Source organism: Rhinoraja longicauda, chromosome 2 (assembly GCF_053455715.1).
Source record: "Rhinoraja longicauda isolate Sanriku21f chromosome 2, sRhiLon1.1, whole genome shotgun sequence".
Classification (NCBI taxonomy): domain Eukaryota; kingdom Metazoa; phylum Chordata; class Chondrichthyes; order Rajiformes; family Arhynchobatidae; genus Rhinoraja; species Rhinoraja longicauda.
The window spans coordinates 50,555,244-50,582,887 of NC_135954.1; the positions used below are offsets into that span (position 1 = coordinate 50,555,244).

The 27,644-nt window shown below is 41.6% G+C and overlaps 1 protein-coding gene across 6 annotated transcripts in view; it reads left to right on the plus strand.

Moving 5' to 3' along the window:
• The window catches only part of LOC144604443 (tyrosine-protein phosphatase non-receptor type 3-like), a 145,610-nt gene that overhangs the window by 74,832 nt on the left and 43,134 nt on the right, over window positions 1-27,644 (plus strand). For all 6 annotated transcript variants that reach the window (XM_078418867.1, XM_078418886.1, XM_078418894.1 and 3 more), the window contains 8 exons: window positions 2,956-2,979; window positions 6,131-6,356; window positions 10,578-10,661; window positions 11,903-11,959; window positions 18,465-18,621; window positions 22,214-22,380; window positions 24,122-24,212; window positions 24,763-24,824. In XM_078418867.1, coding sequence (XP_078274993.1) covers window positions 2,956-2,979; window positions 6,131-6,356; window positions 10,578-10,661; window positions 11,903-11,959; window positions 18,465-18,621; window positions 22,214-22,380; window positions 24,122-24,212; window positions 24,763-24,824 — 868 coding nt within the window. The remainder of the gene's footprint in view (window positions 1-2,955; window positions 2,980-6,130; window positions 6,357-10,577; window positions 10,662-11,902; window positions 11,960-18,464; window positions 18,622-22,213; window positions 22,381-24,121; window positions 24,213-24,762; window positions 24,825-27,644) is intronic.

The following is a 27,644-nucleotide window of genomic DNA, read 5'->3' on the forward strand; positions in this document are numbered from 1 at the left end:
TGGTCACCAGCCTGGTCACACACTGTTGTGGAATGGCATCCCATTCTTCAACCAGCATTTGTCGCAAGTCAGCCAACGTGGTTGTGTTGGTCACTCTGGCACGAACAGCACGCCCAAGCTAATCCCACAAGTGTTCAATGGGGTTGAGGTCAGGACTGCTGGCAGGCCATTCCATCCTCTCCACTCCCAAATTCTGGAGGTAGTCTCTGAGAAACCCTGCTCTGTGGGGCGAGCATTGTCATCTAGGAGGATAGAGTTCGGTCCCAGACTGTGGAGATATGGGATTGCCACTGGTTGCAGAATCTCATCTCGATATCTCTCGGCATTGAGATTGCCTCCAATGATGACAAGCCTCGTTTTTCCAGTGAGGGAGATGCCGCCCCACACCATCACACTGCCTCCACCAAAAGATGTTACTCTATCGGTGCAGCAATCAGTATAGCGTTCTCCGTGTCTTCTCCACACTTTGACCCTATGATCCAACTGCCGTAGGCAGAATCTAGACTCATCGCTGAACATAACGTTCCTCCACATGTTCAGGTTCCAGTGCACGTGTTGCCGACACCAGCGCAAACGGGCCTGACGGTGAAGGGCAGTCATGGCAGGCCTCCTGGCAGCCCTATGAGACCGGAGATCGGCTGCGTGCAGTCTGTTCCGAATTGTCTGGGCAGAGAGCCGTCGGCCATATCGTCCTGCAAACCTTGACTGCAAATCTGTAGAAGACAGCCTACGGTTCCTAAGTGCTGACAGGGTGAGGAAAAGGTCTTCTTCGAGTGTCGTCTTCTTGGGACGCCCACTTCGCGGCCTGTCTCTGACATCCCCCGTTATATGGAACTTGGCCTTCACTTTGGAGATGGTACAAGGGCTCACTCCAAATAATGCCGCAACTTGGTTTTGCGGAACACCAGCTTGAAGTTGCCCTATCGCACGGGCCCTATCCAGATCAGTCAAACGTGGCATGCCGATTCTTGGAGCAGACACCTACTGACCACTGAAGCAGGGCCCATGCTCACAGATGCTGCCAATCAGGTGCCAATCAGGCACCTGAGTGTCAGCACCTGGGGGTACCAGAAGCTCAAAACAAGAGTCAATAGCAACAGTAGAATAAGCTGTTTGGCATTGGCAGAGAAGATTTGGCAATTTGTTCATGGGCGCAACCCATATACTCAGCTCTGCTGCTCATCCCACAAATGCATGTTCCTTACAAATGTGGCACCATTTAAAAGGGAAATAAACAGGCTTTCCAACGGTATAAGATTTATTGCCAAGAAGCATTGTTACAACAAAGAAATAATCTACCAAACACAAATTTCCTTATTTTTTGTGCTATGTTTATCTCAGGTAATTGGCAAAAGAACCAGAAAGGAGATGAAATTACAGTTTTGATGCAGTTGTAGAATTATACTGCATGGAAGCGAATCCTTTGATCCAACCTGCCCATGCTGACTAAGATACCCACCTAACTTAGTCAAATCTACCTGTTAGTGATCCATATCCCTCTAAACATTTTCTATCTATGTATCAGGTAGTTGTGTAGGGAGTGGCGAAAAAAAATTCTGGTGTAACTTGCAAAAAATGAATGAATATATAATTGAAAAAAATGCAAGGCTGTGGGCGATAAACCTATTAATTGGACTGAATGAATTGCTCTTTAAAATGTTGCCAGACTATTTTATATAACACAGATGTCTGGGATCAAGTTTTAAAACATCTATTAGCTACCTGTGCTTTTAGTGAAACTAACATGACCTAATTTCCGCATTGGAGGACATGATAATAACTCAAACCATGATCCAGGATGAAATTCTACTTCTATAAGAAAACAGACACATTTATTTCAAGAGGGCTTGTACACAAAAACAGGGATGTAATGTTGAGGCTCTGGTGAGACCGCATTTGGAATATTGTGAGCAATCTTGGGCACCATATCTGAGGAAGGATGTGCTTGCTCTGGAGAGGGTCCAAAGGAGATTTCTAAGAATGATCCGAGGAGTGGGTAGATTAAGCTATGATGAATGTTTGTCAGCACTGGGCCTGTACTCGCTGGAGTTTAGAAGAATGAGGGGGGGCCTAATTGAAACATACAGAATAGTGAAAGGCTTGGATAGAGTGGATGTGGAGAGAATGTTTCCACTAGTGGGGGAGTCTAGGACTAGAGGTCATAGCCTCAGAATTAAAGGACGTTCTTTTAGGAAGGAGATGAGGAGAAATTTCTTTAGTCAGAGGGTGGTTATCTGTGGAATTCTTTACCACAGAAGGCTGTGGAGGCCAAGTCAGTGGATTTTTTTTAAAGCAGAGATAGATTCTTGATTAGTACACGTGTCAGAGGTTATGGGGGGAAGGCAGGAGAATGGGGTTAGGCAGGCGAGAAAGATCAGCCATGATTGAATGGTGGAGTAGGCTTGATGGGCTGAATGGCCTAATTCTACTCCTATTCCTTATGACCTTATGACTTGTTGAGTCTAGGATCGAGGAAAGAGGATGGCCTCAATTGTGATTTTTTTTTTTAGGAATTTGTGAGCATGGAATGCAATAAATACTTAATCTTAAGAAAATCTTAATTTTTTAGGTCAGTGACCTATAATGAAAACAAGTGTAGGTAGACTTTCGTGAAACACATTATCTGTGTTCAACCCTGCCCTGTCCTAGACGAAAATAAACTAGCCATGACTCTTAAAGCAGACCAAAATATTATTGAAAAAAAAGTACTGGAACAATGCTATTAATTAATTGCAAGACAAAATGGAAGAGGCAATACAAATTTTAATATTAGAGCCAAATATTGTATGCAGAATTGAAATAACACTTCATGATTCTGACCCGAACTCTAGATTTTATAATCACAAGGAAAGTGCTTTCAGGAATCTGATTTGGATTAATTTGGGTATTCATACAATAAGAAAGATGCATATGTTTGTAAAAGCACTGAGTGATATTGAAGTTAATCTTTTACAGGTCGGAGGAACAACGATCACCAAAGTAAGTTGCTAATTCTCCCACCCTAATTGGGTGAATTATTATCAATAATTAAATTGGGAAAAATCATATGGGGAAATAGTAGGATTATGCATATGCAGGTTATTATTAAAGTTTAAATTACTGGAAAATTGAGAGGCTGGAGGAGGGTTGAGAGATTCAATGAATTGTGATTCTCCAGCATTTGTTTGCTATTTTTTGGCTGTCCAGTGTTTGCTTTGCCCAAATGACATTTTGCCTATTTTGCTGCTTCATTATCTCTCAAACTGAATACACCTTTCTATCATACACTTTGATGACACAACTTCCTCCGAAATAATTTACTGGTTATTTAATACACTTTCTTCTTTGAATCGGGTACTGCAGTGTGCTGCAAGTTATATTCCAGCAAAGATTGGGGCAGGTTTATGGTGAGTGAGGTGCAGGAAAATACCTCTGGAGCAGGACATTGGACATTGGCAACCAATGGGCTGAATGACCTATGTCACTGTACAAATAAGATGTATGATGTGTAAGTCTGCAAAATATTTTCTGATTATGGGTTTAAGAGTTGTATGATCCCTTGATTTTGAGCATAATAATATGTGATAGAGATAACTGCTCAGATAACTGCAGTTCAGTCCATTATGTTCATGCCAGCCAACAAAGAGGAAACAGTCAAATCTCACTTTTTACCGTTTTGTTATGATCTAGTATCTCCAGATGGGAATTTAATGTAATTGTGGAGTCTCTGCCTTTGCAATCTTTAGACAATATATCTTTTATATATTTTTAAGAATATATTAACCTTTCCTTAAACTAAAAATAAAGTAACTTAAGATGCTTTTTTAAAAATGGTAAATAACTGTATTTACCTTTACCTGGTCTAGCAAGTGAACAATCACATATGTGGATTCCTCCACAAAGTGCTGGAGAATTGCTGCACATATATAAATGACCTAGATATAAATGTAGATGGGTTAATGAGTGCATTTGCTAATGGCACCAAGATTGGAGGTGTTGCAAATAACGAGGAAGGCTATTGGAAGGTAGAGCAGCATATTGATCAGCTGCAGAAATGGGCGGAGAAATGGCAGATGGAGTAAGACGAATAAGGCACCCAAGCAAGTGTGAGGTGTTGGACTTTAGAAGGTTGAATGTAAGGAGAGCGTATACAGTTAATGGCAAGGCCCTTAACACCATCGAGTGCAGAGGGATCTTGGAGTCCAAGTTTATAGCTCACTAAAGATGGCAACACAACTAGATAGGGTGATAAAGAAGGAAAATAGTATGCTTGCCTTCATTGCTAGGGGCAATGAGTACAAGAGTCAGGAAGCCATGATACAGCTTTATAGGACTTTGGTTAGACCACATTTGGAATATTGTGTGCATTTCTGATCACTCCATTATAGGAAAGATGTGGAAGCTTTGGAGAGGGGGCAGAGGAGCTTTACCAAAACGCTGCCTAGATTAGAGGGTTTCAGCTACAGGGAGAGGTTAGATAAATTTAGATTATTTTCTCTGGAACATCAGAGGATGAACGGAGAGTTGATAGAAGTTTTTAAAATAATGATAGGCAAAAAAATGATAGACAGTGGGAACCTTTTCTCCAGGATGGAAATGTCCAACACTGGAGGGCAGTGCTATAAGGTGAAAGGTTAATGGAGATGCGTAGAGGAATTTTGTTTAAACAGAGGGTGGCGGGAGTCTGGAACTCATTGTCAGGGGTGATGATGGAGGCCGATACAATAGTGGTGTTTAAGAGGCTTTTGAACAGGCACATGGAATTGCAGGGAATAGAGTGATATAGATCATGTGGAGGCACAAGAGACCAGTTCAGCTAGGATCATGTTCGGCACAAACATTGCAGCCTGAGGGGCCTGTTCCTATGCTGTACTGTCCTGTTTTATGTGGATTCTGCTTCAAGTGAAATCCAGAAATGGAATGTCAGATGTTCGAGCATCTATATTTAGAGCAAGGCCACGTGAATCCAAGATGTACTCAAGGCTGGTGGTTCCAGACACTAGATTGATTCGACTCATTCTTAGTCTAGTTGAGCTCCATAACTAAAATTTTCCATCCTAATGAGCCTTTTCGTAAGTTTCTGCTGTAGCCTCTTGGGTGCAATCACATCTTAAATGCTATGGTGACCCATGTTTGTATGCTATACACTAGGTGTGAACCAACGTGTTTTGTACATTGCTGTAATGGCTGCTTGTTTTTGTATTCTGTGCCTTGGACAATAAGATTACACTTTGTGCATTTCTACATCTACTTGTCCTGCTAAGTTCACCTTTTTTTGAATACACTTTCTTTCCTATGATCATCCCATAAAATTCAATTGGATTGTTCAGAAAAAAATCTACCCATATAAATCCTTAGAAACATAGAAAATAGGTGCAGGAGTAGGCCATTCGGCCCTTCCAGCCTGCACCGCCATTCAATATGATCATGGCTGATCATCCAGCTCAGTAGCCTGTACCTGCCTTCTCTCCATACCCCCTGATCCCTTTAGCAAAAAGGGCTACATCTAACTCCCTCTTAAATATAGCCAATGAACTGGCCTCAACTACCTTCTGTGGCAGAGAATTCCACAGACTCACCACTCTCTGTGTGAAGAAATGTTTTCTCATCTCGGTCCTAAAAGACTTCCCCCTTATCCTTAAGCTGTGACCCCTGGTTCTGGACTCCCCCAACATCGGGAACAATCTTTCCGCATCTAGCCTCTCCAACCCCTTAAGAATTTTATATGTTTCTATAAGATCCCCCCTCAGTCTTCTAAATTCCAGCGAGTACAAGCCCAGTCTATCCAGTCTTTCCTCATATGTAAGTCCCGCCATCCCAGGGATCAATCTGGTGAACCTTCTCTGTACTCCCTCTAAGGCAAGAACGTCTTTCCTCAGGTTAGGAGACCAAAACTGCACACAATACTCCAGGTGCGGTCTCACCAAGGCCCTGTACAACTGCAACAGAAGCTCCTTGCTCCTAAACTCAAATCCTCTTGCTATGAATGCCAACATACCATTCGCTTTCTTCACTGCCTGCTGCACCTGCATGCTTGCCTTGATGACTGAACTTGATTAATCTGCCATTCGAAATGTTTTAAAAGTTATTGTCTTTAACTTATTAATGGGACAGTTGTCACCTTTATTTGTGTAATTTCACTTGTTCGTAGGACATGTGGAGAAGTGCAAGAACAATTTTCTGATACCATCAAAGGACAACGGCGATCACTAACGTGTTCAGTGAATGGTGTGGATACTAACATACCAAAAGATGATCTCGCAGTTTCCCACCCACTGGCTGGTGTTGATTTGCAATTTCTCGAAACCTATGAGTCGACAGCACCAGGAACAAATGAGGATGAAATGGCACCAGGCCAATACTACTGTGATTACAAGGTTAGTAAAACTAAATGTAAACTTCATTTTAAGTGAAAAATATAATTGTCACTATATCAGTTTGTAAAGCAATTAAAGATAGTGTGGAGAAAGCAGATTCTTGCAAAAATATGGGTGTCAAACAACCAATTTAAAATCAGATTTCGTAATGAAAGTAGAGGGAAATAAACCATCTACATCTTAGAAAAAATAAGTCATTCTGTGTGCCATGCTCAATGTATCTAACATTTCTAAATCTGTAATTGTTTTCAAAGAAGATGAGGTTAAATTAATATTTCAGATGTGCCCATCAAATTTATGTTTTATGTTATTATCTTTATTAAACTTTTGAAAGGCCAAGATCCTTGATTTCAAAATAAGGTCTAGGCTAGCCACTGACTTCCCTCAACTACTGAAACTATTTCCATAAAGCCTGAGTCATGTGAGCATGTAAATTCACATTGTGTATTAGAAAAAATATTTCTTTACATCATAATTTTCCTGAACTTCTGAGTTCTTTTAAATCAAAGATTTATTTCAAGGGAAGTAATCTTAACAATTTGATTCAAGCTGAATTACAGATTACCAAGTCTCTTTCACTGTTGTTTAATATTCAGTCTTAAGGGGCTTCCCCAGAGCAAATTGGAGGAACAGCACCTCATATTTCGTTTGGGTAGCTTACACTCCAGCGGTATGAACATTGACTTCTCTAACTTCAAATACCTCTAGTTTTCCCTCTTTCTCCATCCCCTCCCTCTTTCCAGTTCTCCCACCAGTCGTACTGTCTCCGACTACATTCTATCTCTGTCCCGCCCACTCCCCTGACATCAGTCTGAAGAAGGGTCTTGACCTGAAACGTCATCCATTCTCTCCAGAGATGCTGCCTGTCCCACTGAGTAACTCCAGCATTTTGTGTCTACCTCTGATTGTTTAATACTCATTTAGATTATTTAAGAATGGGAATGAGGGAGTACAAGAAACCCATAATAGTGACAGTTTAAAAATGTGTTATGGCTACAAAACCATTTGTTAGAATGGAATTATAATGAATATTTTTCAATAACTGAAATCTTTTCTCTGGTTGAAACTTTAAGTGCAGAAAGAAAACAGTGATTTGTTTTTTTACACTATGCTTATTTTCCTGAGGTCTTTCCGAAGGTACATTAATCAGAATCAGAAATTCATGTCCTCCTCTTCCCAGATGTAACTTGAGAAAAGAGGCAAATCTAAATATGATAACTACTAAGTTGCCTGCCACAGAGAAAGTCGTCACCAGGGTCTTCCTCAAACATTGCCTCTTCTTGACTGAAGAATTGCTCCCTGAATTACAGTATGGGTTCCTTCCATCTGGAGCAATGGTGAACATAATCTTTAGCACCCAGCAACTAATGCAAAGAGCAGCATCAAATACTGTGCATGGCCAGACATTTGCCCTCCATTGACTTGCCTGCTGTGCAATATCTTGGTAATCAATGCCGATGATAAAGCACCAGAAAATGGGGGTACTTTCCATTTCTTGAAAACAACTTGAGTGCAAAGTCAAATATCAATCATAAAATTTACCATGCTTTCAGTGTGCGATGAGTATTTATGCTGATTTTTAACGGATGGCCATCAAAGCACATTCTACTAGGCAGCATTGAACTCTGCCTTAATTTTACTTCTGATGCTTGGAATACTTGTAGTTGTGACCTCAGGATACCAGAGAGAGCAAAGTAAATATCATTTGTATGGTAGAACCTGAGCATTCCACATTGGTCTCATCAGCTTCAGAACCAACAAAATGGAAGCAAGCTGTCCTCAATTGTTGGAGGAGTGCTCAAAACAAGAGATCTTGTGTGTAATTTTTATCCTTTTGGGAGTTGGCTCCCTGATACCCATTTCCCATTAACTGTTTAGTCTGCTTATGCCCATTGTACTGCCACCATGTGAATTCTGAAATCTTAAGTCTGCCATAAAGTAAGGAAGTTGGTGAAATGAGCTGGTGAAGATTGAAAGGCAGGGCAATTGAGTCTGAAGAAGGGTTTTGACCCGAAACATCACCCATTCTTTTTCTCCAGAGATGCTACCTGACCCACAGAGTTACTTCAGTTCTTTGTGTCCTTGTTTGGTATAAACCAGAATCTGTATTCCTTTCTACATGCAATTATAATTGCTCCCTCAATATGTGTTTTTCTCAACATGTCAAAGAAAAGACAAAGGAGAAGTTACAGCAGTAGGAGGGTGGGTGATATGTGATGCACAGCGAAAATATTTGCTGCTTGTAAACTATGGACTTGTGGAGCATGTGAGAAGGAATAATAAAAGTGAGCAGACTATCTTCAGTGTGGTGCCAGGCTACCCCCATCCCCTCCTCTACTGGCCGCAATTTAATAATAATAATAATTTTTTTAATTTTTTTTTGTCATATGTAGGTTGGCACAGGGTCAATGGTACAATGAAATGTATTTGACAAGACAATGGGTCACCTCACCAGTAATATTCCATTTTTTGCTTGCTCCAGTAGTTGGTTGCTGTTATTCTCTAGGGTGGTGATCTGGTGAAGGTGGATTTATCCTCTGCTGATCTGATGGTGTTGCTGTCAGAATTGAACCTTGCTTCCTGCAAAAGTGGATACATTTTCCAAGTGGCAATTTTTCTGCTTAATGCATCTGGAATGTTTGAATAGTATGTGTTATAGAAGCTGTGAAGTTTGAGATTTAGAAAACTTCTAAGTGTGTCCCTGGCTGTGGCACAGCCTACAAATGTGAGAAACAGCAATTGATCACTGTTAAGCGAGTTGGGGACATACTTGGAAAAGGGGAATACTTGGATGATGTGGAGAATGAATGTGATGTGAGGTCCTAAAATTTTTACCAATCTTCATTCAGAACTGGAGATAATTTTAGGTCTCTGAGTAGGGAAGCTGTCTCCTTGCATCCATCTCATCAGCAAAGGTAACTGCAGCATTAGCTTTCAGCCAAGCTAGGTTGACAACATGGCCTAATCAACATCAGATGGTTTCACTGGTGGTCGTCAACCAAACTAAGCAATACTACTATCCAATGGGAAAACAATTAGAATGTTAGCATTAACTTGACACTGAAGTCACTTATGAGGTGGGGCCATGAATATTAAGCATCCCGTACCACGTTGAACAAAAGCTTGAATCATGCAACACAAATCCAATGTTTATTGCCCAGGGCAATTCAATATCTCCACTGACATTCTTATCATTGCAACTAACAATGTGATCAGCTGAACAAAAGTTCAACAAGTCTATTGTGCTCTAATCAATTTAAAGTTGAATCTGATAAGCAGTTGAAATGTGTGAGAGAGTGAATAATGCATCATGTTGGAGCAGAAATCCTCAGAGCAGCGTGATATAATTTGTTCCTAAAAATCAAATATTCAATCATTTTTATAAATCTTTGCATGAAAAGGGAAAAAGAATCAGAAGAAGATTGTTGACATCACCACTGTTTGAATATAATAATTCTTCTGAGTGTTGAATTTTTGCTTGGTGTACAGATGGCTCTGAGAAGGGGGAAGGAACAATAGATGCAATATAACAAGACAAACATGTTAATGGATCATTTTTAAATGACTGACAACTAGTCTGAAATTGTGTTGTATTTAATCATCTCTCCCAGTTGATTGGATTGCATCATATGGGTAATTTTATTGTACAAATGAATGCTGGCATTTAACCATAATATGAAAGGAACACTACCAACTGGTTCCCAAACCAACTTATCTAAAATTGATCTTACGAGAATAAGAGGATTTTTCTACCTCAGACTTGTAACTATTGAGTAGGTCTAAATATATTTACATTTAAAGCTGAATTTTCAAACACTTGCAATTTCTGGATAAAGTTTTTTTTTCCTCTTCACAATCCTAAATAACCATATCTCCTAGCTACAGGTACTCTACCAAGAGAAAATTGCCCTTTGGTATTTAACTTGGAATCTGTTAAATCTTTGCAATATTTTTTTTCATTCTCAATGGGCAGAGTATCTGAGTACAGGGTGCATCTATGTTCATGTTTATATTAAATACAATGAGTAGAACTACATATGTTCTTTCTCACCTGTTGAGTGTAGCTCAACTCTGAAGTCATTTGAATTGAGACATGACATGTCATTCTATTCAACAAATAAAACTGCATAAAATTATCCATATAATTATGCCATGCAAATTGAGAGTGTATTTGTGTATATTAGACTCTTGCATGGTAAAGTTGAGGTTCTTTCTTTCCAGAGTGATGCAGTAATCCATGATCGTGATTTGCTTTTGGTTCGAATGATACCTGATGAGGAAGGAAGGTTTGGGTTCAACTTGAAGGTGAATTGAATAAATTTAACCGTTCTTAGAAAAACTATTATAAACAGTAAATAAAGAAAAAGTTTATTGTGCAAAATAGCCTTCAAGGTGTGGAATGACATGGCGTTAAAATTGAGCACCATACCTGTACCACCGAATTTTGCTTTTCTTTTCAGTGAAAGAAATTATGTGAGGGCACTTCTATGGAGGGAGATTCAGGAATCAAGTTCCAGATTTCTGAACAAAATAACCTTTTCCAGCATTGTTTTGTACCCTTTTGTAGCATGCGAGCTAAAGTTATTTGTTCACTTGTTTTGATATTAGCCTCAACATTATTTTGAAAGTTTTTTCATTTGGTGTAACTTATTAGTTACCAGAATTAATATGGCATCCCAGATTCTGGTGAGTTTTACACAGTGGCATAGTAGTTGGTACTGCTGCTGCACAATCCAGTGACCAAGTTGACTCTGGTGTCTTTGTGGCATTTGCATTCTTCAGTGACTGTAAGTTTTTTCTCAGTGCTCTGGATTTTCTCCTCACTTCCAAAAATTGTTGATGGATTGGCTGGTTATTGTAAATTGCCACTAGTCTAGGTGGGAAGTAGAAGTATTAGAGTGGGGGGAAGAAGGAGGAGTTGATGAATAGGAGTGAGTAGGTTCCAGGAAAATAAAGGAATAGGACTGACAAATTCTCGTGCAGCCAGTACAGACTTTATGTGCTTCAATGTTATTAACGGAATATGAGAAATCTTAATGCATTCAAGCTCATTCTTTAACTAATTGAGCTTTTTAAGATGAATAACCAATGATAAAGTTCAATAATTTTATTAATGCTTTTGAATACTAAATTATAGTTGCTATCAAAGCGGCTTTGGCAGATCTTTTCAGAGCTGAATACCCAGTGAATGTGGTTAATTAATCTTGGCACAGATATTGTGGGCTGAAGGGCCTAATTTTGTGCTGTATTGTTCTATATATGTTTCTGTTCGGGTCATCCATTCAATTAAAACAATTATGTATTTTGATTAAACTACACAATCCAACCATTTCTATGCTAATGATTGCTGTACACTTTCAAAAGTATCCTGGAATGCAAGATTGTTTTTTTTTTTAAATGTCATTGTTCCATAATCTGGAATTACAATCTCTTGCAAAAATCCTGAATGAAATATAGATTGTTTTCAATTGCAGCTTTATACACATAATATTCTTAAAGTTTCATATTTATGCCATCTTTACATATTCCACTTATTCCACTTGCAGGGTGGAGCTGATCAGAAAATGCCGCTTATTGTCTCACGAGTAAGCCCAGGATCACCTGTGAGTACAATCATTTTTTTAAATATCTATCAATCTGTGCATAATCTGCACGTAATTATCATAGAATAGAAACATATATAGAACAGCACAGCACAAAATTAGGCCCTTTGGCCCACAATGTCTGTGCCAAGACCAACTCGTATTTGCCTGCACATAATCCACAACCCTCAATTCCCTTCATATCTACGTGCATATACAAAAATCTCTTAAATTCCACTATTGGCGGTACAGTGGTGCAGCGGTACAGTGGTGCATCCTGCCTTACTGCACCAGAGACCCGGGTTCGATCCTGACTGCAGGTGCTGCCTGCCCAGAGTTTGTACGTTTTCTCTGTGACCTGGGGTAGATCCCATCAGGGTCTGGGGATTTATCCCCCTTGTAAAAAACAGCATCTACATGCTGGTTAACATACAAAAGGACTTGCAATGCAGGAGTAAACTCAGCAGATCGAGCAGCATTTGTGGAAAACATGGATAGGTGATTGTAACTGGATGGGGGGGGGGGGAGTTGGAAAAGAGGAGAGGCAGGACAAAGCATGGCAGGTAATCGGTCGACATAGGCGAGGAGGCTTTTGATAGGCAGAAGGTTGAAACAAAGGGCAGAGATAAGAATGGAAGGTGTGAGACAGGTTTGAAGAAATGCAGATTGTAAAGCTAGAGGGTGGAAAGTAGCAGAAGGCAGGGGGTGGAAGTGGGGGTGGGGGAGGCAGAGGCCATGAAAGTGAGGAAATAGAGTCCAGGTGGAGCACAGGGGAGGGGGAGAGGAGAGGTTGTGAGAGGTTACCAATTGATAGGTGGTGGTAATCCACCTTGATGCTCTTCAAGGGCCCCAACAACTTTTTAATCTCAAACTGCCCTTGTATATTAGTATTCTTAATATTGTTCATGTCTTTCTCAGTGAAAACCGATGCAAAGTAATCATTTAGTACCTCATCTGCATCACCAGACTCCAAGCACAAATTCTCTCCTTTATCCTTAAGCAGTCCTACCTTCTGCCTGGTTACCCTCTTTTTAATGTAGGTATAAAAAGCTTTGGGATTTTCTTCTATCTGACTCGCTAATGCCATTCCGTGGCCTCTTTTGACCCTTGTAATCTCCACCTTGAGTTCTTTCCTTTCTCCTTCCTCCTCCTTTCTCATTCCACCTTTCTTTTTATTCCTCAAACGCCCTGTTTGATTCCATCCTCTTAAACCTTGCATGTGCTTCCTTTTTCCTTATGACCAAATTTACAACCTTTTTGGTTATCCAAGGTTCCCTTACTTTGCCATCCTTATCCCAACTCCTTACTGGAACGTGCCAGATCTAAACTTCCATCAACTGATCTTTAAATGACACCTACATATAAGAATGTAGAAACAAGGAACTGCAGATGCTGGTTTGCCAAGGAAAGACACAAATTGCTGGAGTAACTAAGCGACTCAGGCAGCATACCTGGAGAACATGGATTGGTGACGTTTCGGGTATGAAGAAGGATCCAAACCAAAACATTACCTATCCATGTTTATCCAGGGATGCTGCCTGAATTCTGTATTAGGATGGACAGTGACACGGTTAATTCAGAGACTAGGGTCCTGAACTTGAATAAAGGAGACTTTGAAGGTATGAGACGGGAATTGGCTAGGATAGACTGGCAAATTATACTTAAAGGGTTGACAGTCGAGGTGCAATGGCGAAGATTTAAAGACTGCATGGGTGAACTCCAGAAATTGTTCATCCCTGCATGGCGAAAAAATAAAACTGGGAAGGCGGCTCAACCGTGGCTGACGAGGGAAGTTAAGGATAGTGTTAAAGCCAAGGAAGAGGCATATATATTGTCCAGAAGAAGCGGCAAACCAGAGGACTAGGAGAAATTTAGAACTTAACAGAGGAGGACAAAGGGGTTAATTAAGAGGGGGGAAAAGGAGCATGAAAGAAAGCGTGTGGGAAATATAAAAAGTGACTGTAAAAGTTTCTATAGGTATATAAAAAGGAAAAGATTAGTTAAGATGAATGTAGGTCCCTTACAGTCAGAGACAGGTGAATTTAAATTGGGAAACAAGGAAATAGCAGAACAGTTAAACGAGTACTTTGGTTCTGTCTTCACTAAGGAAGACACAAACAATCTCCCGGAAATACTAGGGGACCAAGGATCTAGTGGGGGGGAGGAACTGAAGGGAATCTACATTAGTCAGCAAATGGTGTTAGGTAAACTATTGGGACTGAAGGCAAATAAATCCCCAGGGCCAGATGGTCTGCATCCCAGAGTATTCAAGGAGGTGGCCTTAGAAATCGTGGATGCATTGGTGATCATTTTCCAATGTTCTCTCGACTCTGGATCAGTTCCTGTGGACTGAAGGGTAGCTAATGTAACTCCACTTTTTAAGAAAGGAGGGAGAGAGAAAACACGGAATTATAGACCAGTTAGCCTTATATCGGTAGTGGGGAAGATGCAGGAGTCGATTATTAAAGATGTTATCGCAGCACATTTGGAAAGATTGAAGGGATCGGTCAAAGTCAGCATGGATTTATGAAGGGGAAATCATGCTTGACTAATCTTTTGAAATTTTTTGAGGGAGATCCAGTGGATGTGGTGTACCTGAACTTTCAAAAAGCCTTTGACAAGGTCCCACACAAGAGATTAGTGTGCAGAATTAGAGCACATGGAATTGGGAGTAGGATATTGACATGGATAGAGAACTGGTTGGCAAACAGGAAGCAAAGAGTCGGAATTAACGGGTCCTTTTCAGAATGGCAGGCAGTGACTAGTGGGGTGCCGCAAGGCTTGGTGCTATGACCCCTGCTATTTACAATATATATTAACGATTTAGACGAGGGAATTAAGTGTAACATCTCTAAGTTTGTGGATGACACAAAGCTAGGTGGCAGTGTGAGCTGCGAGGAGGATGCTATGAGGCTGCAAGGTGACTTGGATAGGTTGGGTGAGTGGGCAGAAGCATGGCAGATGCACAATAATGTGGATAAATATGAAGTTATCCACTTTGGTGGCAAGAACAGGAAGGCAGATTATTATCTGAATGGTGTCATATTAGGAAAAGAGGAGTTGCAACGAGACCTGGGCGTGCTTGTACATCACTCACTGAAAGTAAGGATGCGGGTACATCAGGCAGTGAAGAAAGCCTTCATTGCAAGAGGATTTGAGTTTAGGAGCAAGGAGGTCCTACCGCAGTTGTACAGGGCCCTGGTGAGACCACACCTGGAGTATTGTGTGCAATTTTGGTCTCCTAATTTGAGGAAGGACATTATTGCTATTGAGGGAGTGCAGCGTAGGTTCACCAGGTTAATTCCCAGGATGGCGGGACTGATGTATGATGAAAGAATGGGTCGACTGGGCTTGTATTCGCTGTAATTTAGGATGAGAGGGGATCTTATAGAAACATATAAAATTCTTAGAGGATTGGACAGGATGCAGGAAAAATGTTCCAGATGTTGGGGGAGTCCAGAACCAGGGGTCACAGTTTAAGAATAAGGGGTAGGCCATTTAGGACTGAGATGAGGAAAGACTTTTTCACCCAGAGAGTTGTGAATCTTTGGAATTCTCTGCCACAGAAGGCAGTGGAGGCCAATTCTCTGGATATTTTCAAGAGAGAGTTAGAATTAGCTCTTAGAGTTAAAGGAATCAAGGGATATGGGGAAAAAGAAAGAACGGGGGACTGATTTTGGATGATCAGCCATGATCCTATTGAATGGCGATGCTGGCTCGAAAGGCCGAATGGCCTACTCTGCACAATTGGCATTGTGATGAGAAACAGAGATTGAAGGGTGCTTTTTGACTTGAAGTCTGCAATCAGTGGAGTGCCACAGGGACCAGTGCTGGGGCTATTGTTGTTAACTGACTTGAATAAGAATGCATATAGACTGTTTAATAAATTTGTTAATGACACAAGCATTAGTGGAGTAACAGATAGCGATAAAGGTTGGCAACATTGGGTGGATTTTAATCCGGATAACCGTGAGGTAATGCATTTAGGAAGTCATATACAAGACATAAACAGTTATACATGAATAAGGCAGCACTGCCTCTCAGCTTCAGAGACCCTGTTTTGATCTTGGCCTTGGGGGCTGTCTGTGGAGTTTGCACATTCTCCTTGTGACCAAGTGAATTTCCTCCACATGTTCCGGTTTCCTCCCACATCCTAAAGACGCAAGATTGTAGGTTAAGTGGCCTCTGTAAAGAGCCCCGTGTGTATGGGAGTGGATGCGAAAGTGGGATAACATAAGCCTTGAATAAATGGGTGGCCAATGGTCGGCTTGGACTCAGTGAGCCAAAAGGCCTGTTTTCATGCTGAATCTCTAAACTAAACTAAGTTAATAGCAAAGACTTCTGGAGTGTTGACACACTGAATGACTTTGAGTTGCAAGTTCATTACTTGCTGACAATGTGGTTAGGTAGTGAAAAAGGAATTTGGTACATTTGCCAAGCTTTTGAATGCAAGAGTTGGAACGTCATTTTGCAGTTTTTCAAAACAATGGTGAAACTGCACTTAGAGTGTTGTGTACCATTCTGGTCACCACAAGGCAGGATGTAGTAGCAATAAAGAGAGTGCAGTGACTTTTACCAGGATGTTGCCTGGAGTGGTGGGCTTTAGTTACAAGGGATTGGATCGACTGAGCTTATCCTCACTAGAACACAGGAGGCTGAGAGGTGATGTTATAGGGGCTAATAAAATTGAGGGGCATAGACAGGATAGAAAGATAATGGGTGAATTAGACCAAAGAATCCATATCTGTGCTGTGTAACTTTAACTCTCTGACTTTGATTGTATTTACAAGTGCATTGGTATGCCTGTCTGCTCTGCCCCTTCTCACTGCATTGTTCTTTTTAGCATTTAAGTCATTGCCATTTGCTTTGGTAAATGTACCTTAATTTGGAACTACTTCTCTGTTCTGATTCTTTCTCATCCCCCTCCCAAGCTTGTTCAAACCTTCCCAACAGCACCTCACAATGGTATGAGTTCCATCCCTGTAGAGCTACCATCACACTTGTGAAAGTCACACTTCCCATAAAAATGGTCCTCTAGAATCTAAAGCCATCCCTTCTACACTCTCTCTCCAGTCTGTCTACTCTATCTTTACTAAGCCCCTAACTCTGTCTGCAGGAGCTTTTTTCTCTTTTTCTGTTTGTTTTTGGTACCGTTATCGACATTAACCTCTGTCTGTTTAGCATCCCCATTCAGGATGGGGTGCGTATGAAAAAGGATGGGAAACTTATGATGAGCATTTGACAGCAATGGGCCTGTACTCGCTTGAGTTCAGAAGGATAATGGAGCACTCCATTGAAACTTACCGAGTAGTCAAAGGCCTGGATAGAGTGGATGTGGAGAGGATGTTTCCACTCATGGGAGAGTCTTTGACCAGAGGTCATAGCCTCAGAATGAAAGGACGTTCCTTTAGGAAGGAGATGAGGAGGAATTTCTTTAGTCAGAGGCTAGTGAATCTGGAATTCATTGCTCCAGACGGCTTTGAGGCCAAATCTTTGGGTATTTTTAAAACGAAGATTGATAGATTTTTGTTTAGTAAGGGTGTCAAGAATTATGGGAAAAAGGCAGGAGAATGCGGTTGAGAGGGAAAGGTAGATCAGCCCGTTTAAATGGCTTGATGGGCCAAATGGCCTAATTCTGCTCCTGTGATTTATGAATTTCTGCAACCATTCAGTTACATCCTAGACCGTGGCACCAGGTAGGAACACATATCCTGGACTAGGTAGGCATAAAATGCTGGAATAACTCAGTGGGACAGGCAGCATCTCTGGAGAGAAGGAATGGGTGACGTTTTGGGTTGAGAATAATGGAGTTTCAACATGATTGCAAATGTGTAATTTCTTTATTGTAATGGGGTCTGAATCTGAGAACTCCCATCAATCACCAGTTTGGATATCTTTACCAGAAAATCCGCAATGGTTTAAGAAGGTTGTTCACCAGCACCTGAGGGTTCAACTAGGAACGGGTCATAATTGTTGGCCAGGCATGTCCATATCTCAAAAAAAATTGTTTAAAACAAGTATAAGTTCAATAACTATACTGTACCAACAAAGGATGTGGTAACCTAACAGCTGAGTACTGAAAACATCCTGTGTATGAAGCCGCTGTGCTGGTAAATATGTGCTAAATGAGTTTACTTCCATTTGGGATGAATATCTCAACAGTTTTCTGCATTAAAAGGTCAAAGGAATTGAAAACCATTTGCTGTGTGAAATATTGGTTCCAAATTGCTTGAGTTGATGAATGTTTGATTTCATTACAAAAGAAGTAGAACATATGTTTATTGCTTTACAACTAGGTGATTTGTAACAAAAATTCCCAGAGTAAATGCAACTGGTTGTATATTGCTGAAGCAATGTATGTGGTGGTGAAATAAACATTTGCAGATCAATCCAAACTGTATAAACTAAAAAGGAGTCGTTTTATAGTGTGCTTTTATACAGAATGTCTTCAGCTCTCTTTCTGTTCATGAAAATAATTCCAAAATCTGATGTTTTTGATTGAAATATTTTCACATTTGTTGTGTAGGCTGACATTTGTACATCCAAACTGAATGAAGGAGATCAAATCTTATTGATTAATGGCAGAGATATCTCTGAACATACACATGACCAAGTTGTTATGTTCATAAAAGCAAGCAGAGAATCACACTCCAGAGAACTTGTACTTCTAGTCAAACGAGAAGGTAACCAATTGTTGAACATGTTAAATATCATAAATGTTTACTTTGTTCTACTTGAATAGTTTTTTGCTACAAAATGAAATTTTCAATTTTTATATTTAAAACAGATAAGAACACAAGATGTAGGATAAGGCCGGTTGGCTCCCCATTTTTTGCAATTGGGTGCAGATGCAAATCTGAACTTGCATGTTTTTAATTACTCTTATTATGACTTTCTTAAAAATCTAACAGCAGCTTTTACCAGTTACTTGGAGATGTACCTGAAAATCATTCCCCCCCTGTCTGTACAGGTTGCATGATTGGCTACTCCTAAAAAACTAAGATAAGGAGCGGAATCCTAAAGGAATCAAATATATAGATATTAGTGGTGTGGTATTATAAATGGCTTCTGTCAAATTTTCTATACAATTTTTTGCTCTGTTTTCTAAAATTTCTGAGTGTTGGCTCAGTTGTGCCAAAGGATTTGCTTGAATATTGTAATGAATCATGGTTTTAGACATTTGGGTGAGAAAGTGAGATAGTAATTTTTGTCCATTTTTGGCATTGAGTGTTCAGTGAAATGGTTGCCAAGACAAAGCGTGCACTTGACTGTTTTGACAAACACTTGCCAAGTCTTGTCTGCCAAGGCGTACTGGATCCCCTGGTTGCTAACCATTTACACTACGCTTCCCATTCCCATATTGACCTTTCGTCCTGGACCACCTCCATTGCAGAATGAGGCCACATGCAAATTGAAAGAATAGCACCTCATATTCCACTTGGGTAGCTCAACGACATTAACATTGAATTCTCTGATTTTAGGTAATAACAAACCCTCCCCCCAACTTCTTTCCCACCCACACCCACCCCTTCCGTCCTCTGCCCCCCCCTGGACTCGCACCTATTTCTCCCCTTCCCCTTCCACCTACATTCCTTCCTCTAGCTTTACAATTCGCAACTCTCAATGTGTAGGAAAAAAACTGCATATGCTCATTAAAAATCGAAGGTAGACACAAAATGCTGGAGTAACTCAGCGGGTCAGGCAGCATCTCGGGAAAGAAGGAATGGGTCGGGACGAGGCCCTTCGGGTCGAGACCCTTATTCAGACAAGAAGGGTCTCGACCCGAAACGTCACCCTTCTCTCCCGAGATGCTGCCTGACCCGCTGAGTTACTCCAGCATTTTGTGTCTACCTTTGCTTCAATCCTTTTGTCTCATGTTTTCTGTCTTTTAATTTCTGGCCTTTGTCCAACGATCTGCTTGTCATATCCTTCCCCTCACCTGTAGCAACTTTTTACCTGCCAGGATTTGTTCTGCCCGTCTTCTCTTCCAGTTTTCTTCTCCCCCCCCCCCCACCCCCCCCCCACCCCCATCTGTCAGTTTGAAGAAGGGTCCCGCCCTTTTCAGCTGTAACTTCAGTCGCAAGGCACATCACCTTTTGAGATGTGGTTTAGCTTCAATCTGTCAAGATAGTGTAGTACAGCACCGTTTTATTATTGTCATGTGTACCAAGATACAGTGGAAAAATTTGTGTGCAATCCAGTAATTTCAAACCATACACTCTGCAACAAATAGTGCATTGGGGAAAAATAAATCGAATGCAGAATTTAGTTATGTATTTTTTAAAAATGCTGATTTTAAATAAGTGCAATGCGCCAACCACGTATGTTGGGAGATCAGGGCTTGACCCGTAGCTTATGAGAGGTCAGTGATACGATAACAGCATGCAATAAGCTGATCATGAATCTGGTGGTACTTGTTTTTCTATCTTTTTGAGAGAGGGGGAAAAAGGGAATGATCGTTGTGTAAGTAGGCCTTGATTATTTTGGTTACTTTCACAAGACAGCATGGTGTAGATCGAGTCAGTTGGGAGAGGTGTGTGGCGGGAAAGGAAGTTAGTTTACGCGATGGACTGGCTGCATCACAACTCTATTCAATTTCTTGTGGTCTTGAGAAGAGTAGTTGTCATATCAAGCTGCGACACATCAAGATAGGATGCTTTTTGTGATGCATCTTTAGACATTGGGAAGATTCATTGGGGACATGCCACATTTTTTTAAGTCTTCTGAGGAAGAAGTGACATTGGTGTACTTTCTTGGCCATACATTCAATATGGTTGGACCAGGATAGATTGTTAACACACAGAAACTTGAGGTTCTCAATCATCTCCACTGGAGCACCATTGATGCTGTACATCACTCAGTTTTCTGAAGTTGATGACCAGTTCTTTCATTTAGCTGACAATGAGGGAGACTTTGTTGTCTTGAGATTGTTCAAGATCCGATCCACGATGATGACATCATATGCAAATTTGTAAATGCAATTAGAGTAGAATTTGACCCCACAGTTGTGTGTATGCGGAGTATAGTAAGGAAATGAGAAAGCAGTCTTATGGGGCACCGTAATGGGGCAGACTTGTGGGGGATGTTTTGTCACTTATTCTTTGTCATTTGTGGATCAGGAAGTTGAGGATCAAGCTACAGAGGGGGGTGCTGAGTCATTGGTGCCGGAATTTGGACATGCTTTTGGTTAGATTTGTAGTGTTTCCTTGGGTTTGTTTGCGAGGGGGGCGCTGCGATCTCTCACCTTGTCCCGGCTCTGGGTCGGTGGCGATCCGCTCTCCGCTGAACCTTCGCCGGCAGCTTCTGCCTCCAGTTCCCGCTGCCTAAGAGCTTGTTGCGGACCGGATAAAATCTTGTGGCGGGCCGGATGTGGCCCGCGGGCCATAGTTTCGAGACCGCTGGGATAGACCAAATGAGTCAAAGTAGTAGTGAGAGTATCAGTGTGAATTAGAAAATGATGCTTCATGTGATATGTTGCTAATAGCAAGTCAAAGGGGCTTAGACTCTACTAATAGAGTTGGAAAAACAAAGCCACATTGCAATATGAAAGAAGTAGGACTTCCAAATGTTGGGATATTTGATATCAAGTCCAGAACATTGCAGCGTGGCCGGACAGAAGATGTGTTGTTCCTCCAGCTTGTATTTAGCCTCATTATAATAATTAAGGCCACAAACAAGTCAGAAAGGCGACAGGTATCAGACCTGAATCAGTAATTGTTTCTCTTTCTACAGATGCCTTCAAATTGGATATTTGCAGCATGTGTATTTTTATTTCAGATTTCCAGCATCTGCAAGTTTTTTTTGTTACTTTAAGTCAACAGCTACTTTCTATCTCATTGATGTTTTGTGAGATAACTTCCAGAATGGTCATAAGGTTGGCAGGTCAAAACCAGAGGAGCAGGAATTGGGATGGCAGTCATGCTCAGCAAGTTGTCCCTGGAGACTGAGGAGCTGATCCCATACAAGGGATCAGTCAACAGAACAAGTGTTGTTTTGGCCTTTTGTTGAATGACCAGCCTCTGATTACTGCTGATTACGATCCATAATACTAGGTATATGTAGGCAGAATATGTGGTGCACATGTGTGATGGAGATTGGTTCTTACACTCTTGTCCTTCACCAACTCAACAATAAGCTATCTAGGAATTCCATAGCTTATATTGATATCTGCAGAAACTCCATTTATATTGCATTAATATCTGCATAATAAATTGAAGTTGGCAATTGTATGCAAATCTAATGAAATAAACTTTGTTTTCATTGCTTCTTTACAAGTTGCAAGCAGTCATTTGGAGGAAAAGATGGAAGACAGAACAGCTTTCCAACATTTTCCCAGTAATTCCATCTATCCTGCTTCTTCTGAATATGGAGATTCATTGGAAGAATCAATGATTCAGCTTCGGCAAGGACTTGAAAGTGGAACTTTACTAAATCAGTTTGATGTAAGTTTGTTCAGTCTGTTTTAACTCTGAAATTAGTTCTACATCAGTATTATATTTACTTTCTCAGTAGGTTCAATTGTAAAGCACTGCTGCTTGAAATTTATTTCCAGTTTTTGTTGTTTGACTGGATGATAAATCTAGATTTAAAGTTGCACTCTAGTCTGTGTCAGAATATCTTTTGATGTGCACATTATAAAATGACTAAAGGAAGTTTCTGTTTTGTAGCTTAAAGAATTATAACCTTTTAGGTTGTGGGGTAAATAAATGGCAGTGGGTTTTGTAACAAATTACAGTAAACCCTCATGTTAACAGACCCCTTTATAACCGTTTTCAGTTAAAGCAGACTGATCAGCCGACGCCACCCCAGACTCGCACTGCCTCCATAGCCGCATACAGCCCTGGCTGCCGATGCAACCCCCCCATTGCAAGGTGCGATGTTGTTGCGGCACACGTGGTAGCCCCTGGGGACAGCGCTTTCTTCAGGCCACAGCCACCAACAGGATGCACTCGGTCACCATGGGATCCCTCCACTCTGATCAGCTGCCACTTCTTCCTGTTGGTTGTCGCTTTGTCCGCTCCTCGCTCCTCTGCTACTTCTTCCTCCTCCTCCCATGTCAGCAACTGGGTGGGAGAAGGAGGAGGTGGCAGTGGTGGGGGGAATGGCAGAGTGGACAAAGTGATGAGAGGAGGAGAAGTGGAGTGGACAAAGCGATGGCCGACAAGAAGAAGTGGTAGCTGTTGAGAGGGGACGGAGCCCCACAGTGACCGTGCACATCTTACCGTTGTCAGCAGCCTGAAGAAAGAGCTGATGGCCAGGAGGGACAACATGAGCCTTAACAACAGCTGCATCAACCATTGTGGTGGCGGGTGAAGAAAGGCTCGTTGATTTCGTTTTAAGGTGAAACGAGACAAAGTGCTGGAGTAACTCAGCAGACTGAATCAGTCTGAAGAAGGGTCCAACTACCAATCCGTATTCTCCAGAGATGCTGCCTGAACCGCTGAGATACTCCAGCACCTTGCATCCATTTGTGCATTAACCATCATCTGCAGTTCTTTATTTCTACTACAGATAATGATAATACCTCACTCGGTTACAGCGAACAATCCGCAATAACGGACACTATTTCCCCCCACACCTAGGGTCTGTAATGATGAAGGTTTACTGCATCAAACATTTCTGATGAGAAACGTTCTATTATGTCCCATTTTCTATACATCACTGGAGAATTACAATTTGGCGATTGTAAAGTAGAGCCGTTAAGTTTTACCCTTGAAAAAACCTTTTAATATACAAATTGCAGTGGGATAGTTACCTAATGGAAAAAAAAATCTATTTCCACGATTAAACAAACAGTATGTAGGGTTTAAACAGACCATAACAAACAAAAGGAGAATTAGCAAAACATTCAGGAAAAAGCATTTCAGCATGTGTCAGCTGGATATGATACAGATTTTTCAAGTGGGGAGAGAGATGTACACACAGAGTATCAGAACTAACTTTATGACTAAAAGAGGAACTGAGGTGCTGAGTACAAGTTTTCCTTTCATGCTTTTCATCTTCAAAGAATGGCACTGGTGAAATAATGAAAGGTAATACAGTGCTGTGCTACCTTGAGAGAACAAAAAAGAGTGACCACAGGAAGAGAAAATTGTGCCTATCACTGACCTTGAGATTGTGCAAATAAATGGTAAAAAAGCAGCAGCCAAATTGAAACTCGTGCTTTTCACTCTCATTTTCTAGCAATTGTACAGAAAAAAGCCTGGCTTAATAATCTCTTGTGCAAAGATGACAAAGAACATGGACAGGAACAGATATAAAGATGTATTACCATGTGAGTTTTCTCTGCTTATTCCTTGGCTTATTTCTGGAAATGACATTCAGAAACATTCATAACATATTGGATTGGCCTAAAACTAAAATTGTGTTACACATAGAATATTAGAAAACATACAAGATATGAAGGAAAAAAACTGCTGAACAATGATTTTTTAAAAATCCCCACAGATAATATTTCCTACTCATTTCAATGGGACCACAGTACTTGGGGCAGATTTAATCTCATACAGGCTCAGCAGGGAGACTTCCCAGTTTGAGAGCCAGGGGAGTTCAGTGGTGCAAGGCAGCTGCCACTACAGCTGAAACTCATGATAAAAGTGGAAGCAAGGACTTCCATGGGGAATTCCAGCATTAATGATGGCCTCAGATGGGAAGATCTGGCCCAATGTTGCATTAGCTGGTAAAGTGGCAAGGTCAAAGGTTTATTTTGCAATACATTAGAAATATGCCACTCAACCTAAACTGAATTTTCCTGATAATGTTGCAGAGAAAATTTAAGAACAACTTGGAAATGTTAATTTTAATCTTTTTCCTTTTTAAAACAGATGATGTCACAAGGGTTGTATTAAACGGATCAGAAAATTATATTAATGCTAATTATGTAAATGTAAGTATTCACCTTGATGTTACTGAGATGTTACTGAGCCTAGGCTCTCCGGACGCGGTGGGGGCTTAGCCACTGTGTTTAAGAAACATTTCAACTGCCGCCTCCTGAACGCTGATCATTTCTCCAGTTTCGAGGTGCAACTAATTAAAGTAGGCCTAGCCTACCCCCTCTTAATTGTTCTTGTGTATCGCCCACCAAAAATGCATAAGGACTTCATCACCCAATTTGCTGATCTGATTTCTAGCATTTTGCCCAAATTTGACCGGATCATGATTCTTGGTGACTTTAATATTCATGTTTGCTGTCCCACTAAGCCTCTTGTGAGTGAATTTATGCACCTGGTTGAGTCCTTCAATCTGACTCTTCACACCACGGGACCCACTCACAAGTTAGGCCATACTCTCGACCTAGTGTTATCGTCCGGATTCCCAATCAACAACATTGAAACTACTGAAGCCTGTCTATCGGACCACAGCGCTATCATTTTTGACGCATCTCTGCCTTTATCTCCCGCAAAATCTCATCTCCCTGTTCGCTACTCCCGCGACATAAATTCATTGACTGCCAGTAAATTCTCCGAGGCTCTCACAGCTGCCCCCAACATCTGCACTATTGAGGCCTCTCCCCCCCATCTCAGCACTGAGGATCTCGCCTCTTTATTTAATATCACTTGCTCTTCCATCCTGGATTCTATCGCTCCCCTTAAAATGAAAAAGCCTAAGCCCAAAGGTCGGCCGTGGCTCAATGACACCACCAAAGCCCTAAGAAGGGAGTGCAGAAAATCAGAAAGGAGATGGAAATGTGACAAGCTTCAAATTTCCTTCGAAATTCTGAGAAACAATCTTCTCAAATACCAGGAAGCAGTAAAGTCTGCTAGAGCACAATACTTCTCCGACCTTATTTCCAAAAACTCTCATAACTCCAAGGTCCTATTTAGAACAATTACCTCTGTCATATGTCCCGCCCCCAGTACCAGCTTAGTTGGGTCCCCTGCTAAGTGCGAAGAATTCGCTAAATTTTTCACCAACAAAGTTGAGAATATTAGAATGAACATTTCCCCTCCCACCCGTGACCTAGCTGTCTCACTAGTCTGTTCATCTAAATTGGACTGCTTCCAACCCGTCACTCTATCCTCCCTTGCAAAGCTTATCTCCGCTATGAAACCTGCAACCTGCCCCCTTGATCCTGCCCCCACTGCCCTTCTGAAGGATGTCATTGCAATAGCTGGTCCCAGCATCCTCTCTATTATCAACAGTTCTCTGGCCACTGGCACTGTTCCAACCAGTTTCAAGCACGCAGTGGTCCAGCCCCTACTGAAAAAACCTAACCTAGACCCCACCTTGCCTAGCAACTACAGACCCATTTCCAAACTGCCATTCCTGTCAAAAGTCCTTGAAAAGGCAATCCTTAACCAATTAGTGCCCTACCTGCACCAAAACACCATCCTGGAAAGTTTCCAGTCAGGTTTCAGAGCCCACCACAGCACAGAGTCTGCCTTGTTGAAGGTACACAACGACCTGCTTCTCGCCATCAACACCGGCGACTGTGCAATCCTGCTCCTTCTCGACCTCAGCGCAGCATTCGATACAGTGGACCACACCATCCTTATTGACCGTCTCCGGTACGCGGTTGGCATTGATGGCACTGCCCTGAGCTGGTTCGCTTCGTACCTCAAAGATAGGAGTTTCGCCATCAACATAGGCAGTTATTCCTCTGCTCCAGCTAGCCTCTCCTGCGGAGTTCCACAAGGCTCAATCCTAGGCCCCATTCTCTTTTCTCTATACATGCTCCCCCTTGGCCAAATCATTCAAAGGCACGGCATTTCTTTCCACTGCTATGCCGATGACACTCAGCTTTACCTCCCCCTGAAACCCAACAACCAGTCAAATTTAAACAGCCTCTCACACTGCCTTGAGGACATAAAATGTTGGATGGCACAGAACTTCCTCCAATTAAATGAGAGCAAGTCTGAGGTCATCCTATTCGGCCCCCCCGACTCCATCAAATTGATAACAGGCAGTCTTGGAAGCCTATCCTGCCTAGTCAAACCGCATGTCAAAAACCTCGGCATGATATTTGACTCTGCATTAAAATTTGATAAGCAAGTCAACGCTGTGGTAAAAGCCAGCTTCTTCCAACTTCGAACCATAGCTAAAATCAAACCTTTCCTCAAATTCGACGACACAGAAAAAATCATTCACGCTTTCATTTCCTCCCGCCTAGACTACTGCAACTCCCTATACACTGGGATCAGCCAATCTTCCCTGTCCCGCCTGCAACTGGTCCAAAACGCCGCAGCGAGACTCCTGACGGGTACCCGTAAAAGGGACCACATCACCCCGATTCTGGCCTCTCTCCACTGGCTCCCTGTACGGTACAGAATCAACTTCAAGCTCCTCCTATTCACGTATAAAGCCCTAAATGGACACTCCCCCCCCTACATCAAAAATCTTCTAACCCCCCTCTCTAACTCCAGGTCCCTCAGATCGGCCGACTTGGGGCTATTCACTATCCCACGGTCTAGGCTTAAACTCAGGGGTGACCGCGCTTTTGCGGTTGCAGCTCCTAGACTGTGGAACAGCATCCCTCTCCCGATCAGAACTGCCCCCTCCATCGACTCCTTTAAGTGCAGGCTCAAAACATATTTCTACTCCCTAGCGTTTGAGGCTCATTGAGGAGGCGCTGTGAACTGTTTGCGTGCTACTGTATGTTTTCATTTTTTTTTCTATTGGAACCTAATCAAATGTACAGCACTTTGGTCAACGTGGGTTGTTTTTAAATGTGCTATACAAATAAAATTGACTTGACTTGACTTGACTT